Source organism: Numenius arquata, chromosome 2, assembly GCF_964106895.1.
Source record: "Numenius arquata chromosome 2, bNumArq3.hap1.1, whole genome shotgun sequence".
NCBI classification, from domain to species: Eukaryota; Metazoa; Chordata; class Aves; order Charadriiformes; family Scolopacidae; genus Numenius; species Numenius arquata.
The window spans coordinates 105,787,243-105,808,266 of record NC_133577.1 but is presented as its reverse complement, the minus strand read 5'-3'; the positions used below and the strand labels follow the sequence as shown (position 1 = coordinate 105,808,266).

At 37.2% G+C, this 21,024-nt stretch overlaps 1 protein-coding gene across 1 annotated transcript in view; it reads left to right on the top strand.

Annotated features, from left to right (window-relative positions):
- The window catches only part of ANKRD26 (ankyrin repeat domain containing 26), a 57,765-nt gene that overhangs the window by 23,245 nt on the left and 13,496 nt on the right, over positions 1-21,024 (top strand). The window contains exons 18-33 of the mRNA XM_074168487.1: positions 1,057-1,142; positions 4,672-4,910; positions 5,750-5,899; positions 6,858-6,891; positions 7,122-7,260; positions 8,396-8,609; positions 10,044-10,227; positions 10,807-10,953; positions 12,062-13,015; positions 15,423-15,575; positions 16,078-16,253; positions 16,448-16,541; positions 18,094-18,171; positions 19,142-19,276; positions 20,345-20,457; positions 20,873-21,014. Of these exons, the coding sequence (XP_074024588.1) occupies positions 1,057-1,142; positions 4,672-4,910; positions 5,750-5,899; positions 6,858-6,891; positions 7,122-7,260; positions 8,396-8,609; positions 10,044-10,227; positions 10,807-10,953; positions 12,062-13,015; positions 15,423-15,575; positions 16,078-16,253; positions 16,448-16,541; positions 18,094-18,171; positions 19,142-19,276; positions 20,345-20,457; positions 20,873-21,014 (3,038 nt within the window). The remainder of the gene's footprint in view (positions 1-1,056; positions 1,143-4,671; positions 4,911-5,749; positions 5,900-6,857; positions 6,892-7,121; positions 7,261-8,395; positions 8,610-10,043; positions 10,228-10,806; positions 10,954-12,061; positions 13,016-15,422; positions 15,576-16,077; positions 16,254-16,447; positions 16,542-18,093; positions 18,172-19,141; positions 19,277-20,344; positions 20,458-20,872; positions 21,015-21,024) is intronic.

Genomic DNA, 21,024 nt, shown 5'->3' with positions numbered 1-21,024 from the left:
TGGCCATGGTTCATTAGTACTGGACCCTTTTATATTTTTGATGATACCTACTTTCTCCCTGTCTCGCTCACTTTTCTTGTAGGAAGAATAGAATATTGTGTTTCTCTTTAGCAGTGAAGCTTTCAGTATGTAACGGCTATTGTGTAGAAACTACAGAATTATGGAGCAGAAAAGGAGATATAGAGTGATTAAGATGAAAAGCCTCCATTGCTGTTTTTAGATGCCACACTTGAACTGGGACTTATTTCTTTCTGAATATTTGATACTCCGAAGTGTTCAGTGTGCCTTCCACACAAACAATGACAATGAGTTGCTGCTTCTAAGTTGTAGAAGTATTTAGAGTTCAATTCTCAGAGATTCATGGTAGGCACCCCATAATGGGGAGCCAGAGTGACTGCTTTGGAGGAATTTGTGACCTGTCCAATATTCCTTAAAAATTCTGAAAGATGAAAGGCGGAACCCAGTTTTCAGGAGTACAAGTGAAATGTATGGATCATGGGTTGTTTCTCAACATTTCACAAGCCTGCCTCTCAGTGTCCCATCTATCTCTTCTGCAACAGATGAGGCATCAGTTTGACTGAAATACTCAGTCCAGATCTGTGTGTGGAGACAGATTTGTTTCATGCATGGATTAAAGCTGGGGACTTAAAGACTTCAAGCCTGTAATTTTTGTTGGTTATGACTTTTTGTGCACAACACATAGGGAAATTGAAACTGCTGTAGATAATTACTGCATGTCACACCATGTGTCAGAGAGAGAGAGAGATCACGCACCTTTAAGACACAGGAATGGCTTATTTGTGACCATTTATAGTGATTTTCAACAAATTTCCTTTATACATTAAAAAGTAAAATGCCCTGAAAGAAAGGAATTCACACAGAAGCATCTTAAATCTGTATTATGATAGTGTTCTCTTCAGGAGCTCACAAATTTGAGAGGATCTGTTATTTTGTGTTAAGAATTTTTTCTCACAAATATGATTCAAGATGTACTCTAGGTGTAAATAAGTAGTATGAATTCATGCTGGTTATAAAAATACATGTTTTTCACTGTAGGTGAGTACTCAGGATCTACCTTTCATATGTCATCATCAGCTGAAAATGAAGACATCAAAGATGCCATTGTAAACTATGGGGTGCAGGTACGTAAAATCAAATATTTTGAATTAGGGTCTGAATTGGTAAATTGTATTATACACTAAGGTAAAAAAGCTTACCAGTCAGTGAATAATGCTGAAGGGAAAGTGCTGTAGATGAAGGCTGTATTATAGTCTGAAGTAAAATTGGACATAATCATCTTACAGTGGGGTAAAACCTTGTCATTATGTTGGATACTTGCTGTTATACCGATTTGTTTCCAGCTGGTTTGCTTAAATTTTGACTGGTATTTTTCCTTTTTTACGGTGCTGAGAAACAGTGTGATCAAATGTATTTTTTTCCCTATGCAAAATGCACATTCAAGTGAAGAGGAAGATTTGTCTATAATATCCTGATCTTTTTGATTAAATGTGCGTGGTTTTCTTCTTTGTAAGAGAAAAATCAAACAAAAAACCTTGACATTTGGTGGCCTTTCTGATGCTTCCTCTGCATCTGCAAAATAGTGCTTGTTTGGCCATGTTAATAAGTGTTTGAAAAGGTGCTGTGGTGTATTTTGTTTTCAGAGGGCAATCTAGAGGAGAATAAAACAGGCATCCTCTTTGTGTTGGGCATACAAGACAGGGCTGGATAGAGTGGTCTGGAGTCTTCTGTAACACCTCAAGACACAGTGGAGCAAATTATTTCAACCCCATACTCAGGCACCGTGAAAGAGGGGCATGCTTAATTTTAACAGGCAGAGCACAGAATTTAAGCATCTCAGAAGGTGGTAGTAGTTAGGCAATGAACTTGGGAATGAAGAAGCTGAGACAGATGGTGGCTGGCTGAGGTGCTCCTTCCCTGTTCTGAATGGAGGAATTTTTGCAGAGGGCTAACAAGAAAAGAGAGCAAGGAGTTGGATGTCTGTAGCCCATTGGGGTACCAAGATTGCAGGTATCCTACTTATTATAATTATTTATTTATTATTATTATTTATTTATACCCTATTTAGAAGGCACCACTGGTTAAGGAAGCATGTGGGGAGGGAGCATGATACTTGACAGGAGCAGTGAGAACTGTTGAGGAACAGAGAACGGGGTCAGGGATGTGAGGAGACTGGTTGGGTTTGAGGCATGGTACAGTTTTCATGCAAGCTTGGGTTCCTGATTTTTGAGATAAGAGGAGGAATAGATGGGTTTCCCTAATAAATGCTTTTCTTTGGAGCTTGGAATGGAATTTAATATTTCTGAATATTGGGTGAAGAAGTAGTCCTAACTTAGTTAATTTGTGTGGTGGACAGTAAAAATCTTGTCATGTTCATTCACGTTGTATTAGCTTAGCTGGCAGCGGACTGTAAAATGCCAGACAGTAGAGAACAGTAGAGGAAGGAGGGTGAGAAAATGTAGGAAGTTGTAATGAAAAATGGTATTAAAGCAATAAAACATGAAAAAAAAATTGCTTTGTGACAAATGCCACCGGTTATAGAAAGCAGGCAGGCTAAAAGGTAAAAGCAACCCTCAGGTACAGAGAAATCTAATCCAAGAAAAGCTGTTGTCTCTAAAGTCCGTCCTATTTTTAAGGAAATGATGATTCAGTGAACCTTTCGTAAAAAAATCAAGGGATACTAAATTAAAATAGTTTTCAAAATGTCGTATTTCTGTGGTTTCTTTTATATGATAGGATGAGTTTGCAACAGAAATTACCTAGGTTAACTGTAACTTCCTTTTTCTTGGTAATCTTTCTGTCTGTACCTGCTTACTTAAGGATAAATATACTTTAGAAACTACCAACTTGATAGAAAAAACGGCATATGAAAATCAGACTGACAAAGCAGAAATTTCACATCAGGAAGCCCTAGGAGAAAATGAGGAATCGCATAGTGCTGACAAGCATTTAAGTCCAAAACCTTGGGAAGAAAGATATGAAAGAATGTGGGTTGAAAATGAGAAAAGGGAATTGAAAATAAATTTTAAAAACATTACAGCAGAGCTGAAGCAGCTTTTTGGTGAAATTAATGAAACTGAGAAAACTGCTTCCCTTGTGGAACAAATGTCAGAAGATGGCTTCAGTGAAGAATTGAAGAGTACTCGTGTTGTTTCATCTCGTGTGACAGAGTCAAGTAATAAGTTAGAAAGTAAAGATGACTCTGGAGATGTTAAACTTATGCTAGGTGGAAAGGTACCCAAAATGGAAATTGTAATTCCGAGTCTTGGTGTCCTTCCTGATCAAAATAACTTAAATATGGAAGATACCTGGAATACAGATGAAGAAAATAGCACAAATGATACGGATAATACAAAAGTGCCTCTAGCAAAAGGAGAGAAAAAGAAGATGCCTACTATGGAAATGGAAGAGAATGAAAATGCAAGTAGTAGAAATGTAGAGGGAAGTCCTGAATACTCCCTGAGACATAGCTTAAAAACAAGTATTTTGGATGACATTTCTAATATTCTTCCTGAAACAAGACCTGTTTCTACAAGTGATGAAAATGCACTTCTTGTAACAGAAAGGAAATTTGGAAAAGACTCTGGATTTAGTGGTGATGTTCCCAGGGACTACCTTATCAACAATAATAAAATAGGAGAAACAGAAATTGAAAGTCTTTTTGCAAATGCTCAGGAACCATGTGGCATGCTGAAAAGGAATATTGATGAAGAACTAAAACAAGATATGGAAAGATTTAAGAGTAAGGTAGGAATGCTGCAAATAGTATTCCTGGCTTTGGAGAAAGAGAAGGTACAGCTGCAAAAAGAGGTAGAAGTTCACCTGCTAACTCCTTATTCTTTAGTCTTTCTCCATATCAATGGTCCTGTTCACTTTAGCTATTCATCATTAAGGGAAGATGCTTTGTGCAAATTGGGTTTTGTTTTAATGGAAATACATTACTTATGAATAAAGAGAGCAGTGGAGAGTTGTCCTTTTCCCCATTTTTGGAAAACACAGAATGCGTTATTCTAGTTTAACAGTAGGTGGCACTTGGTTCCAGTGTAAGTAGTTATCATTTCATTACCATAAAAAGAAATGCAAACAATTACATCAGTTCTGATTCTGAATCAAAGAATGAAAATAGCTTCTGAACAGGGTCTTGACTTGTCTAGTCATTTGCTGTGATTTCTGCATGGTGTGTCTTCATTGCCCTTCACTAAAATTCCTGTTTGCTGTGAAACAGTTTCTGCTTGTTGCTTTGGGATCTTTTTTTTTTCCTCCCACACCCCCCCGCCCCCTCCCCCAGGACACTTTCACTTGATTATTTTTTTCTGTGTTTTTTACAACTAATATTGTGCAGTCCTCCTGACTCTTTGTCCATCAGTAATGCTTTCACTTTTTGTTCATGTTTTAAGATACGCTATTATTTTCTTTCTAAGGGCTATGTTTTTGTTATATCTTTAATCATGAGTGAATTCAAAGTACTTTCAATGACTTAATACACTTTATAGTGTAATTTTGTGGAACTGCTTCTCTATGAATTAATTTTTTATTTTTTTTTTAATTTTACATTATTTCGGAAGTAAACCCTGAATTATTCAGTCTTGGATATTGTGTTTCTCTCTTCTAGAAATACTGATAAATATATGAAGCTTAACTTTCTTTTTGTAGGTTGAAAAGGAAAAAAGCAAACAAACATGTTTCAAAACCCAGGCGGTGGCAGAACAGGAAGATCTTGATAAATTAAATACACCACCGGGCAACATTACTCATCAGCAAATGAAACAAAAGCTTACTCTAAGGAAGAATGACAGTGTGAAAATGGAGAATGAAGACACTATAGAAGAAAAAGACAATAAGAATTTTTCATCTGAGGAGAGATCAAAATTGATTAAAATGCCGATCAAAGGGTAAACTAAGGAAATAATCTCCAATTCTTATTTGTAGTATTTCTTAAGTATCTTTTAGGTTTTCTACTATTTTAGTAGTTGCTCAAAGCCATACTGAGTAGTTCACTGCTTCTCAAATATTTAAGAAAAAAAAAATTTTTAGAAAAAAATAAGCTCATAATGGAGGTTAAAACTTACTGCCTGCTTTACAAAAAAAAAAAAAAAAAAAAGAAAAAGGAAAAAAAGAGAAACAAATTCCTGTGGATTTCCTTGCCAGTACTAAGGTAAAACTTGTCTTCCAAACCAGAGTTCAAGACTGGAAAAAACAGTTATTTTTGTAGGAAATGGCCATCCAGAAAAGAAAAGTAGGAACTTGCAGTTTACTTTGCTTTCTCCCTTCTCTGGGTGATTTTAGTGATCTCCATGTAGATTATATTTGCCTTTTAATTAAGTTCAGATGCTCTTTGTCAGGCAAAGGGAGCAGGTAATATTACCAAACCAATCTCAAAAGCCTGAAGAAGGCACAGATGTTTTTATGTAACCCTAAGCAGGAGTTTTTTCCTGTCTGTCCTCAAAGGAATCTCTGCTCTAGATACTTTCTCTAATGGGGATATTAGATATGTTCCAGCTTACCTGAATCTAGCTCAGATTCTGCGTTTTCCCCTTTATTCCTAGGGGAAGGTTTTTTAAATACTTGGGCATCTTCCACAATCTTCAGAGTCAAGTCTGTGTTTTAGCATAGATATTTTTCATCTTAGTTGTTTCTGGACTTCATTTTAAGTATGTCTGTTTCACAGAAAAAATTTCTGTAAAGCTACTCAACTGGTGATAGTGGGTTTTTTCCTTTCTGTTTAATCTAGTAAATTTGCCCTGAATGCCAAAGTTGCAAAGAAAAATAAAAGACAAACTTCAAAGCAGAAAGCTAATCAGCAAATGAGCTCTTCCAGTGGGAATCATTTTCAAGTACTGGATGATAGCACTTTCAGTGAAACTTCTCAAGATGAAGGAAGGTACTGAATATAAGCAGTGTTATAAATAAAACTTGCATAATGATAAAAATTGACCTGAAAGCTAAAGGTAAGTTTTGTAAACCTGATGTGAACAATGATTCTTGTTCTTTCATGTGACACCACCACCCGATGGCCTTTGTATTCAAAAATACTTCCATTTTGCTTAGAGTGCTTTGAACATACTAGCAAAGTAATGATAAGGTCAGATGTGTGTGAATTCTGAATAATTACCTGAGTGTGGGCATGTACATAAATATATATATATTATATTTTTTAAAAGGGAAGGGGAGAGACTTATAAAAGAGCAAAATTACTCTTTCACTGCAGGCATTTCAGTTTTTACTGCCATATTTTTTTATGCCAACTGTGTCCCCTCCTGACTTCTTGCCCACCCCAAACTTACTTGTGTGGGAGGCAAAGTGAGAAACAGTAGGTGTTGCCACTGTACAAGCACTGTTCAGCAATTGCTAAAATATCGGTGTGTTATCACCACTGTTTTGGTCAGAAATGTAACATGCAGCACTGTGTGGGCTGCTATGAAGAAAATTAATTCAATCCCAGCCAGGCCCAGTACACTAGAGAATCCAAAATTATGGTTCTTTGAGGTGTAAGAGAAGGATTCTCAATACTGAGAGAGTTAAACCTCTAGGGTTGAACAGGGAATGTACATAACTCTGTGTCTGTGTATCTACATATCTGTAGCTGTAAGATTCCTGTCACTGTGGGCAAAGTGCAGAAAACAGGTATTTCAACTATTTGCTTAATATCTTGTGGAAAAAATAGCCTTCCAATAGACAGAACATAATTTTTTTTTCAATCTTCAACTACATCTAAAAAAATTTTTTATATTAAATTTGAGTTTAGTTCACTTCTGAAATTAAGTTTCCAGAGCAACTTTAGGTATTGTTTATAATGCAATATAAGCATTCCAGTACTGAAATATTTTCCTGTTTTCCAGACCTACAGCAAAAACAGGCAGTGAAAAGAACAAGGTACTGTAAAACTAGTTTCTTGATAAATAATTCGTATCACCTTTTAATTGCTTAGATGGGAACAGCATTTATGTAGTGGTCAACTAGATGCACAAATTACCATTAGTATGCAGCTTTATCATATTTCAGCCAAATCTAGGGACTGTGAATGGGAGAATGAATCATTCATGCATTTGTAACGATCTGTAATACTATATAGTTGTATACAGAAAATACTGTATCATTTGTAGGTCAGGATACAAATGGATGTAACTGATGACCTTGACCTAACTCACTCATCTGACACAACTTCAGAGGATGTCGAATTACCAACTTCAACCTACAAAGAGGCCATGTTGCTGTTAGAACAGCTTAGTGTGGATCATACAGGTATGTTTTCAAGTCACTTTGTCTTCAGCTGTTACAAGTTCCTCTTTCAAAACATGGTTTCTTTGTTTGCACTCCTAATTATTTTAGTTTTATATTTTGATCTAATATTTCTTTATGATTAGAGATCTCCTTTGAAAGATGTGAAATTATCTCACCTAACGTTAGATGTCTGCGTGTATTGTCCGCTAACATGCCTTACTGTACCATTGATTCTCTGTCTAGTCAGAGCTGGAGAAGCAAGTTCTTGTAAAGTACAGTTCAGCTCCCTCTAATGCAGTTATCAAGAGCTTCTTTTTCTTCTTTATATCCCCTCAATAGCTAATGACAAATAATGCAGCAAAATCATGGCTTTGCTTAGAGATATATATATAAAAAAAAGAAAATCGACTGTCATAAGATGCTTGCATATATACACGTTATATAAATATATACGTTTTATAATAATACACGTTTTATATATGTATATATAAAAGCGTTATATAAACATAAGCATCACTCACTGTGTCCAATAAACTATACTAAAATTTCATTAGGCAAGGGTTAACCTTGGCCAAAGGCCAAAATCCCACCCAGCTGCTCTCTTGCTGCCCCTACTCAACAGGACAAACTAGGATGAAAAAGCTCGAGGATCAATACAAAGGCAGGGCTGTCACTTACCAGTTGCTGTCACAGGCAAAGCAGACTCCAGTTGGGGAAACTTAATTTGTTACCAATTCAACTAGATTTGAATAGTGAGAAACAAAGACAAAACAAATTAAAAGAACACTTCCCCACCACCCCCTTGTCAAGTTCAACTTTGTTCCTTCACTCCCGACTTCTCTACCCCTCCCCAAGCAGCGCAGGAAGGCTGGGGTCTGCAGTCAGGACATCGCAATTTCCCTCTGCCACTCCTTCATCCTCGCACTTTTTCCCTGCTCTGGTGTGAGTCCTTCCATGGCCTGCAGTCCTTCAGGGAAAATCTGCTCCAGCCTGGGCTCTCCATGGGCTACAGGTCCTTCCGGAAATATCTACCTGCTCTGGCATGGGGTCTTCCACAGCCCATCACTGTGGGTATCTGCTACAGCATGGTCCTTTCCAGGGACTGGAAAGTATTTGTGCATATGTGCAGCTTTGCGTCTTTTCTATCTCAAAATAGGTTCTACTGTTTTGTTGAAAATTCGAAACATACTTCTTGAATATGAACAAATAATAGAACGTGAAAGAAATAGGTACACAGCTGCCTGGAGAGAAGTAAAGAAATTAGAAAGTGAAAAGGAGGAGTCACAATTAATAGCAGAAGAGACTCAAGATTTGAAATCCATGTTGGCTCATCAAGAAGTGGAATGGAAAAGTGATATCGAAAGCCTTAAGTATGTAACCTTGCATTCTGATAATGCCTTATTTTGTCAGTGTTCATGTTCCAGAAGATGACGATGGTCCAGGTGATAAAATGAGAAGTTTCCTGCCTTTTGGGTCTGGGATTTTTGAATCCATGGGCAAGTTATGCTATAAAGGGCATAATGTCAGGGGGAAAAATGCTTGGATCTTAGCTCCGTGTAAGATTATTCAGATGTTGTTTTCACTTTTTCTTTTTTTTTTTTTTTTTTTTTAAAAAGCCAGTTCCAACTTGCTCTGGATTTGACTTGAATTGTTTTTCAAAATTCTCAAATATCTATCGATTACAAAGACTTAATATTTTCATTCTAAATAAATTCTCAAGGCAATATTGTTTACACTTATAAAAGCTATACTTTTTGTGAAATTACATTAAAATTATATGTAAGGATTTTTCTTTGCAATGGAAACCATTCAAATACTGTCAGTCTTTCAAATAATTTATTAGTGGTTGCTGATACTTTTTTTTTGGTGGAATTTCTAAAGCAGATTGTCAGTTTGCAGCTCTTTCATTAGGTTTATGCTTGATTTAATTTTTTTTTTCTTGTTCACCATTGCAGAGATATCAGAAAAAAATATTCAAAATAATTATCAAGCATAAAACTGCTTTCTTTTTTGGATACCATGGACACACCATGGACCATTCTCTACCATGTTGGTGCTTGCTGCTGATTGTTTCAGTTAGTAAAGAAGTTGACATTCCCTAAGGCTTTCATTATAAAATAGCTTCAAAATTAAATTGCTGTTGTTTCTCCCAGTTGTAGATCCATTGAGGTTTAAAACTATTTTTAATTGTATTAAGCTTAAATCCTATGCATTTCTAAATCTATTTTTGAACAATGACCTCATTCTTTAGTAAATAGAAACTGCTTGCTCTTCCTATGGTCAGCAGATTTTTCAGATTTACAGAAGGCTTGATAAAAAATTGTTGATTCTGTCACAGATAAGGGGTGTGCTACTTCACCAGTATTACCTGCAATCACTGAATCCATAATATGGAGACAATGCTCAGCATATTATGGAAATATATATTAAACATAGTAAAGTTTCTGGTGCTTTGATCTGATAAGACAAAGAATTATTTTGGATGAAGTGTCTGTAATATGAAGATGATTTTTTTTTTTTTTTAAATTATAGAAATGTGCATACTACTATACATTTACCGATGTAAACTTACTTGCAAATAAATGATAAATTGCTCAGACATTTATTTCTGTATCTTGTACAACTGATACTGTGGATAATGGAGGGAAGTTAGATTTCTTTTAAAAGTTAGAAATTACAGTAAAAATATAAAATCTAAAAAGATTTAACATTTTTATGGTTTGTGTTGTCTGCAAGTTCAAAATGTGGAATATCTGCTTTTTATATCAGTGGTTTAGTCTCTCAAACATTCTGTTAATTCTCAGATTTACTTTGAAACAAGAAGAGGAAAAGAGGCTCAGAGTAGAAACACTCTTTGAGAAAACACGAGAAAAACTCAGAGGGAAAGAAGATCAATATTGTAAAGAGGTGGAGGAGAAACAGCAACTTGAGTTACGCTCAAGGAATTTAGAAATGGAGTTAATAGCACTGAGAAAGCTCTTGAAACAGGTATATTAAATAATGAGCTAAACACTTGTCATCTTATTTTCTTTTTCTTTTAATTGGCATTGTATTCCAGTATGCCTAAAGAAGGAGGTACTTTGTTCCTGGAAGAGGCATTGGATAACTATTGTGAAATTTTGAGGATAGTTGAGAACAGTTGGTTCACAAGTGGTTTGTTCTTTTTTTTTATATAACTTATATTTTTATATAACTTATATTTTTATATAACTTATATTTTTATATAACTTATATTTTTATATAACTTATATTTTTATATAACTTATATTTTTATATAACTTATATTTTTATATAACTTATATTTTTATATAACTTATATTTTTATATAACTTATATTTTTATATAACTTATATTTTTATATATAACTTTCTGAGTTATTTTTTTAAATTACTACAAAATGTTCTGTATTTCTTAATTTTTCAGAAGAAAATTAAACTTTATTATTTATAGGTGGATTATCATAACTGTGGGGAAGCAAAAATATTTGCAAGAACACAAGGAGAATGGGAAGATATTTCTAGCTCTGATTTTTCTGAAGATGCAAGTAGTTTAATTGTATTACTGTAGGTTGAAGAAGAGCGTGATGAAACACAGAGACAGCTTTCTCAGGAAAAGAGTGCCAGAGCCCTGCAAGAAGGAATTTTGAACAACCACCTCTGGAGACAAAAGGAGCTAGAAGAAGAGACAAGAAGAACTATAGAAAAAAACTCAGAGGTAAGCAAATTTTTTTCTAATTAACTAAATTTCACCATGTTTGTTCTAAAGTCATAATAAATCTTATATAACTCTCTTAAACTGTAAATAATCCATCAAAAAGCATATCAATGTAACTTAACTGTGTAAATACCTTTTCTGTTTCCCCCTAAGTCTTTAAAAGTTCTGGACAGCAAGATCAGTCCTGTATGTACCTGAATTGCATGTGCAAGTAGGAACCTAATAGAAAGCACTATTTACACCATTTTCTTAAGCTATCTATTATTTTTCATTTCATAGACATTTTATCATCACTTTTTAAGATTTATAGCAGTGAAACACCTAGCTCCCTGTGTCAAGGTTGACCAGGAAGTTGGTTGACACTGACTCTTGATGTTCCCAGTACTTGTTTTTTTAATTACTTAATCCCTTATCAAACTTACTTCAAGTATGCCTTTCTTTTTCACCTCCACATACTAACATTTATAAAGGAATATCAGCAATGAATTAAACTCTCTGTAGGAGTTGGAATAATTGGAAGAGAAAAAGCAATCGTAAACACTGTATTAAAAAAAAAAATCTTGAAAATATTTTACTGAATCTACTAAGAATGTGCAATGCATGGAAAAAAGTTACATATATAATGAACAGGAAATATACAAGACTTGCATTCCAGGGATGATTGAGTTGCATACAAAAGGATGTGTTAAGAAGACACTTGAGAATGAAAATACCCTTTTTAGCCTTGTTTTTACCCTATTTGTAACACAGCAAAATTAACCTTAAAGGCATGCACATAAAAGAAAGCACTGTCATTTTAAAAGCTTTATACTTGAGATATTTTAAACAATTTTCTTATTTGGTTGCTTGTTTAAGAACAAAAAAAACAAAGGCATTATGTATATTTGGGATGTTCATTTAGGTCTTAAGAGTGTGTTACACTTCCATTGTGTGCATACGCTGTACACGTGCATGGGTTCATAGAGCAGCTTATGTTCTACCTGAAATTTCACTCTCATCTTTGAAGTCATGTTTTGATATTAGAAATGCTGAAATGCATTTTAGTGATGAAGTGTTCTTGTAGATTCATTTCCCTACTGGCTATTTATTCATGTTCCCTGTCATTCAGGAATCCGACACTGAGAGAGAAAAGGACCTGTTGTACAAAAATCAGTTACTACAAGATGAGATTGCTGTGCTAAGACTAGAACTTGATCAAGTAAGACTTAGGCACCAGGAGGAAGAAGGGAAATATTTAGAGGAAAATGAGACCTTGAAAGAAAAAAATGAAGATCTCAAAAAGGAACTTAAACTGAATGAGGAAGCCTTAACACAAACAGTTATCCAGTACAATGGGCAGCTGAACTTACTAAAGACAGAATCTGCAGTGCTAACTTCCAAACTTGAGCAGACAAAAGAAAGCAAAGACAGACTAGAAATAGAAATTGAATCATTTCGTTCCCGCCTGAACACTACCGTTCAAGAACTTGAACGTCATCAGTCGTCAAAAAGTGACGTCGAACGAACATTTCAGAGAGAGCGTGATGAATGGCTTCGCTTGCAAGACAAGCTCCGTCATGACCTCTCTGATGTGCAAGAAACCAACAAGAGCTTGTCTCAGCAGCTGAGTAAAGCTGAAAGCAAAGCTAATAGTCTAGAAAATGAGCTTCACCAGTCGAAACAAACGCTCAGAGAAAAAACATTGCTTTTAGAAATGACACAGAAAGAACTAAGTCAAGCCCAGTGTCAGGCGAAGGAATGCGATCATGCTCGACAACTTGAGAAGGATCAAGTCAGCAAATTTATAATCAAGCAGGAATCAATGCAGGAGCGATTGGCCCAGCTCCAGAGTGAAAACCTTTTACTCCGTCAGCAACTGGAAGATATGCAGAACAAGGGGATCATCAAAGAAAAAGTAGTGAATGATGTGCAGGACCGGTTTAATGATATTTTCAACAAACTCAGAGCTGATACTGAAAAGCAAGTTTACCTAGTGGAAGAGAGGAACAAGGAATTAAATGCCAAGTGTACTGATTTAAGAGAACAAGTCTTTAAATATGAGACTGACAAAGTAGAAAGAGAGGTAAAGTATATGCTTAGAACAATGTAAAGTTTGTCAGTTCTTGAAATTATTTTATGTTTCTAAGATGGACCAGGTATAAGTTATATGCATGGAAGCAAATAATGCTGATTTGTTCTGGTTTTCCTGTTTCTCTTGGAATTGTGGAAGGTTTTAGCTGTATCGGGATGTTACTGCTCGGATCCAAGCAGAGAACAGAAAAAAGGTATCCAAGTCTAAGCTTTGATCAAGAAAGGTGATTCTTCTCTAGAACTTTTTTCATCATCTTCTTAGTCCATTGTGTTGCCCTGTAGAATGGTTTTATGTATTTGATGGTTTTTATATATGTATTGCACTGAGGACACAACTAAGAGTGGGATAAAATGAAGAACCATCCAATATGCAAGGGTTGAGAAATGAAGATGCCAACAAGTGAAGTGATGAGGGATGGATTTATATTAAGCTCCTACAGAGAAAAAAAAAAAAAAAATCAAATCACTTCTCCATAAGTTGCTATCAAAATTGCAGAGCATTATTAGTGTCTTGGTGTTAATTTATGTCTGTATTTTGGGACTTCTAGGGGGCCTTCCTGTTCCTTGAGAAGTTAATTTTGGACACTGACCTAAGCTTTCTTTTCTCTAGTTTATGATGTGTAGCCATATTTAAATGTGTTCTTTTTTTTTGTGGCTCTGAGGCAGACTAACTGGACAGAAGACTCATTAGGACATCATTTAAACTGTCTTTTTGCAAATTCACACAGTACACCAGTATGAAATATGCTCCTGTGCAGAGCACTAGCTTAACTTTATGTTGCTCAAACATGCATGAACCAAGTGTTGCTCCCATTTCTGCCTGTATATGGTTTTTGTCAAGAAAAAGAGTGGAAGAGAATAAAGGCAGGGGTACGAGTGAGGAGTAGGCGGATAGTTGAAAAAGCTATAGGTAATGGGAGAATGCATTGTTATATGAGTTCCTAAGAGTATGTGTGAGCTGACATAGGCGGGATGCAGGAACAACCCCAAAACCCCAGATGAAACGCAAAGAGTAAATTTAATCTCGATACCTTGTGAACCAGGGGATCCCCGAAGCAGGACCTGGACAGAGGCACACAAGCAGGAACGTAAGCACTGCGGAGCTCGGTCCTTGCTAGAGAGAGAGTCCAAACCTGCTGTTCTCACCTGTATATCAGGGATTCAAGCAGGCATAGTTTTCCGCTGTGCTTTGATCCGCTCCAATAGCGGGAAAGGCATCTCGAGCATGTTCGATAAGGTGCCTCTGAGTCTGTCATAGGCTTATGTTACCTGAGTGCAGATGTTCTACTTGTCAAGCACACAAGACTAAACAATGATTAGTGCGATATATATGTTTTCCGATACCCACGTGCAAGTCACTTGAGGATATTTACAATCCTCCTTGCCGATCTTCCATTACTTTCCCAAAGAGTAGGTAGGATCTTCTCTATTGATAGGGTATTCTACCAAGTCCAGGTAGAGCAATGATTTAAAGGTTGCCTTACCCACTTTGTTTAACTTTCCTTTACTTTCTGGAAAACAGGAACTAATCACATTCAGTATTTAAACACTCAGGTGTAAGGTTTGCCTCCCTTAATGATTTGAATAGTGATTTAAATTCGTGTTTCCTTCTTCATAACAAATCCAGAATCTTTGAGTGAGGTAAATGTCTGCATGTGTCAGATAACCACCTTATTCTTCATTTGTCAATTACTTTGCCAATAGGAGGAAAAATCCAGGAATGCTGTCAATCATTTTAATCTGTGAATTGTTTTGTGTTCTTACTAGCAAAATAACAGGTTCCTTTTGAAAATTTTATACATATATATATATACTATCCAGATTTTTTGTAAAACTAATCTGTCAGTGTAAAGGCAGTTGTTATTCTAAAATGAACTCAGTAAGACTACAGGAGTATGAGATTCAACATATACTTAAAGTGTGTGTCAAAAGAGCTTTCAGACATATGTATTCATTTAATTTGTATAATGGAAGAATAAAACAACAAAAAATCTAATACAAAAGTCCTGCCTTTGGTCATCAGAGTAATATCTGCAGTCAAACTATGGCTCTTACATCACAACAGATTTGTTTGGTTTTCATTAGAAAAGAAATACGATTGCAGTGTGTGCTTGTGTATTGTTCCAAGAAGAATAATAATACTTTAGCCTTTTTTAATGTTTTTTATTTTATTAGGAAACAGAAATCCTCATGAGTAGCTGCTGATAGTTTGGAGGTGCTCAGCTGAGAAAGATGAAGAGAGGTCATTGTCTGTGTAGATGCCTGCTGCTGGCAGGCAAAATTTCATACCTTTGAGTTCAATCCAAACACAGGGCTAATTGTATAATCAAGTAAGTTAAACTAAAGGCATCTTTCATGTTCTTACAACTTTCTTCATGCTCATTTAACTGTTTCATTAGGGCATGGTCAGACAGCTGCAGCAGGAGCTTGCCGATGCTCTTAAAAAGCAATCGATGTCAGAAGCTTCACTTGAAGTTACTACGCGCTACCGCAGTGATCTGGAGGAAGAGAAGCTGCGCTTACAAAAGGAATTGGAAAAGGTTAAAACCAAGGTACTTAATGTCTGTAATTACGTGAATAAATCTGAGGGCAGCTGTTGAAAGCAGGAGCAAATGTTGTCCTAAAACCCTAGAAAAAACTTCAACAGGATAGATTTAATGATACATGAATGAATTGCACTGATTTATAAACTTGGTATCCATGTTTTTGAGGAGAAGGCTGAACTTTTAAATTCGCATTTTCAACAGAGGAACAAACAAGTGGAAACAGAGTGTTACGAGTCACTTGAAAGGGTAGGAGGGGCAGTGTCGGTACTTGGAAATGTGCTATAGGAAATCAATGTAGGATGGGAGACGCCAGTAAAAAGGATCATGAAGTAAGACAGTTTATGTTCATTTACTAGTAGAAATGAAAGTTTGAATGTTCTTGAAATTATTACAGTTCTTTGAGTAGAGGGTATGCACAGATATACGCAGTACCTGAATTCTTCAGCAGCAGTTGACTCCTCTATTAGAGCTCACCTGACTCCTTTGGATTCTTACTGTGATTTTACAGCTGCGGGAATTGGAAGAACAGCATCTTCAGTCTGAGCATTGTGTTCATGACTTGAAGACTGCCTTGGATAATAAGGAAAGAGAAGTAATAGCTTCTTCCCAGAAACTGCAGGACCTTCTGTTGGCATCTTCTGGGACTAATACTACTATAAAACAACTGGAAGAACATGTGCAACGGTAAGATAATAGTGAAGCAAGGCGGGGTTTGCCTTTTGGGATTGTGTTAAAACAACAGGATAGCCTTGTTGCATCACAGCGAGTTAATATGATTTTGAAGGATGCTTTTGTTTCAGATTATATTATTTCACACTGTTTTTTTTAAATTGTTGCTCTAGTAGATTTCCGTAATAAAACCTGTATTTCTTTTTAAGCCTTGAAATTGAAAATGCCAGATTAGAAGCCACTGTCCAGCAGCAAAGCAATAGGATTGAAGCCCTTCAGAGAGACCTGCAAGCCTCTGCCTCAGTAAGCTGGTCATAAACTTCCATTTTTGTGAGCTGCTCAGCCTAGTTATCTGTTTTTGTGTGTCATGGTATAATCCCAGACAGCAATTAGGATCACTCAGCCTCTCAGTCACCGCCCACTTTCCATGCCCCCTGAGAAGGACAGGGAGAAGAGGGGGGGGAAAAATGAAGGTAAAGGGGAAAAAATGCAGAAAATCATGAGTTGAGATAAAGACAGTTTCATAGAACAATAAAGGAAAAGGAAAATAACAAAATAATGACACAAGTCACTCTCACCGCCCAGTGAATCGTCACCATCCCAAGCAATGGTCATGGACCACCACCCAGCCAACCCCATTTGTATACTGAGCATGACGTCTATGGTACAGAATATTCTATTCGCCATTCCATTGTTTTGTCTACATTTCTTCTCAGCTTCTATGGAAAGCTGAAAGGAGTCCTTGAAAAGCATAAAGATCTCCTATCAATGTATTGTTGACATTCCTTTCACATGGCAATTACTAGAAAGAAAATTAACTTTCCCAGCTGAAACCAGGATGCTGTGAGCAAATTTTTAGATGAGGTTTTCCTGGACAACCTAGGGGAGCTTGGTTCCTGTGTTCTACTGAATAAAGGCTGCTTGGACTGCAGCTTGCTCCATTCCCCAGCTTTCTCGTTTTGAGAGTTTTGCCATGCTACTATAGCAAGTCCTACCTAATGCTCTAAAAGGTGTAACTGTTGTCTCCTTTAGACCTGTTGTGACATCAGATGCTGTTTCAGACACTTGTTTCAATGTGTATCATTAAAGCTATTTATTGAGTTAACTCATGGATATTCCACAGGGGATACTGATGCCAAACACTTTATGCTGGAGGCCTGACTGGCATCAGCAGACTGGAACAAAATGTATACTCCCCAGAGTTTTTGCTGTGCAGAATGGCTTTTCCTTTGGCCACTTGGTGTGTGTGTGTTTTCATGAAACAGTGAAGAGGAATTCCTCTTCACTGTCATCTGCAGAACTCAGTGAGGGTCATGTAATTTCTCACTGCCTCTATGCAGTGATTAATTTAAACTCAGATAAGGTGCTTTCATCTGTGGCCTATATCAAGCAAATATTTGTGTTGTAACCAGTGAATTAGGGTTCTTGTTACAACTGTAGTTGTTAACTAGAGCTGAAGAGATTTTGAAAATAACTACATGTGACAGCTGAACTTTGTGATATACTGTCAAGAGAAGAGGAAAGGCAGTCGCAATGCTGGTCCTCCCCCTTTGGTTAACAGGGCATGGTTTTCAAATGTACGATGCATGGGAAAAGTTACTCCTGCCTGTTTCATTGAAGATTCTTTCTATCTCACATGGTGTTTTCTTGCCCTGAAGAAAACAGCAGAGATGATGATTGCTAACAGTTTTCCAGTGGCATCAAACTAAGGCGATTTTGATCATCAGTGCTGGGTGTAAATACTCTAAGACTAAAGAGCTGAAGAGCCGTATGTAATATTCTTTTTGTAATGAGGTGTAAATTTTAGTCTAGAAAGTCATAGTTTGTCTTCTTGCTTCTTTTAATGCTTCTGTAGGTTCATAACCGCCTGGAAGACTTGATAACTAGCTTGCAGACAACACAGGCAGCTGCAGAGGACCACCACCATAAGCAGGTACATGACTGGTTTCTGTGAATGACTGGTTTATTCTTTGAATTTTTTGTGTGCAGGTAATTGATGAAAAGATCAGGTGGGCTGTGTAGGCACAGTTCAGGTGACAAATACCCTTCTGGTTTTGGGGCAAGGCACCCTCAAGGAAAAAGGCTGTAAATTTCCTTATTTCCCCTGCTGCTGTGTTTTGTAGCTGTGTTATGGTGAGCAAGATACTTTTGCTCCTCAGCATGATTCATCTGATGAATTCTCTTCCCTGTCCCACCAGGGGGGAGCAAGTGGCTGTGTGTTGCTTAGCTGCCTACTGGAGTTAAACCACAGTGGATGATGGATAAGATGGATGTTGTGGGCAGGGAAGACATCTGTAGTTGAAAGATAAGAGAGGAGACTAGACTTGGGAGATCCATATTATCTTCGCAGCTTTGTCAGAGCTTGCCCTTGAGACCATGTTGGCTTCTGTCATAAGACCCAGTGTTTCACCTACTCTGTAAAGACACTTGAGAACGTTGTACACCTTAAGGACTTTTTATCTAAGCCTTTGTGCTAAGGTTTTCATGACTTCCTGTAGATCAGTAGACAACTTGGATTTAGTGGCATTCTTTAAGGGAAAAAAAAATATCTAGTCAATTTGCATTCTTTATACTTGACCTGAACCAGCAAGTTCTGTTCTACTCAAATGCACGTTAGGCAAATCTTTGTCCCTTTGGATAGAAGCATAAATAGCATTGCCGATTTGAAAACATTTTCTTCCTCTCAGGAGATGTACAGTTGTTACAGAAGCAGTGAGGGTAGGGTATTTTCTGTGGTGAGCATTAGAGGAATTATTATGTTATGAAATATGTATCCTTATGAACTCCGGAGCACCTTTGGAAGAAAGCTGTAGGGTGATTTTGTGTGTATGCTACTGCTTTCATTTGCAGTGCTATCTTTTCAGTCACGTTAGTTTTTTCTTTTCCCACTGTTGCTTTCACAGATGCAAAATCAGAATGTGCTGGGTCTGATATCAAAGGACTCGCACAGTATGTGGGAAGAGCACTTAAAGTCAAGATTCCACCTTGAAGAGCGTGTCGCTCAACTTGACAGGGAAAAGGCTGAACTCTTGGAACAGGTAAGCCCAGAAAATACTCCAGACGCTTAGCCAATACCCAGGAGAACCGTGTTCACCTTTTTGTCGAGTTCTTATATACTTGGCTTTTTCTGTTATCCCTGCCATTCGGGCTCCGAGTATGTTGTGATTTGGGGATCATCCAGGAAGCAAATGAAAGCTAGCTGGGTATCTTTGTGTATATTCTGTAGTGGTTCTGTTGGGAAGAGTTCCCAGTGTAGTTTGCTCAGTTGAACACCGAGTAAGGCTGCAGTTTCCCAGTTCTTCCTTGGATTCCTTCTGGTTATCTTCTGACCCCTTGGTTTCTGGGCAGGATTAAAATGCTTCATGTTTCCAGTGCAATGTATGGAGGAGCTGTTGCATGTTTTCAGGGTAGCAGCAGCTTAAAAGCTTTGCAGAAGAACATACTGAAAGAATTCTGGGCAAATGAACTACTGCTTGGGAAACAAGAAATTGCTGCTAGTTTCCAAGGGGCAGTCTTTCCCTTTTCTCCTTTTCTGTAGAGGAAAAAGGGAAGTACAAAGTCAAAACAGCTGCCAGCTCTCCTCTAGTTTGGCTGAGAAAACACCGAGAGGAAGAGCAGCATGTGAATAATTAAATACCCACAAAGAAGAGATTAAGGTAATGGCAAAGGGGAATAAAACATTGAAGAATTCCAAAAGATCAAATTCCTCCACAAGCCCCTGCCTGCTGGTCATTGAAGACTGCATGAAAGCTTTAGATTGATGTATGTTTTCCCATGATGTGCCTACCTACGTAAACCCTTCTATGAGCTGAGGAACCTCCGAAAGTGTTCTCCAGCACCTGTTCCACCTTTTGGCATTAAAGAAGTAGAAGAGGGTGGCTTTTGCTTCAGTGGGGACATTTGTTTCTGTTGTTAGGTATTGGCCTGTTTGATGTGAATCCTGAAGTGATGAAAAGTTCTCAGGAATTCTGTCCTTTTGCATTCTGTGAAACTTGGCTAACAGATAGACATACTGCACCTTCTCTGTGGAGAATAGTAGATGCACGTACTGCATGCAGATACTGTTCCTGTGCTCTGTGTGTCATGTACCTTTTCTATTTTGAAAGTGTGAGAGTGAAAGAAAGAAAGTGAAGAAGCTGGTAGAGTTGAAACGCCCAGTTGAACTGCGTCTGGACCAAGAAATGAAAAGAAACATTGAACTGCAGAAAGACTGTAAGAGGTATGGCTTTTTAGTATACCGAAGAGGTATCCATCAGTAGAAGTCAAGCTTTATTGAACTTTAACGTAAAAGTAGGTGTATGTAACTGTTTGTGAGCAAATTCAAGCCTCATGTTAGTTCTTGCAATGCGCTTCTGTGCATGAGCCTATAGTTTTCAATAGCTGCCAAATGAACTGCAGATGCAGGTTGCCCTGCAGTTCTCCTGGGACGGAAGTCATTTATTCCTCTTTTCAGGTGAAATTTGGACCCTCCAAGTCATTTGTGGCACAGGAATGCTGTTTTTTCTCAGTAATTCCTGGTGTATCAAGCATGTTAAAGGTGAACCAAGCCATGTCTGCACTGTTTATGTAACAGTATATGAAAAAGGCTGGTTATTCCTTTGCTTCATTGTTTTCTTGACTAATCTGTTGTGTAGGTTGAAGAGGCTTCTGAGCAGAGCTATGAAGAAACTAAGGGTGTATGAGGAGAGAGATAGAGAGTCCCAGCTTAATTTGCAGGGAGAAATGAAGAACAAGTGTTCTGAAATGGTCAGTGAAGTTGGTAGATTAAGAACAAAGGTAAGCTCTG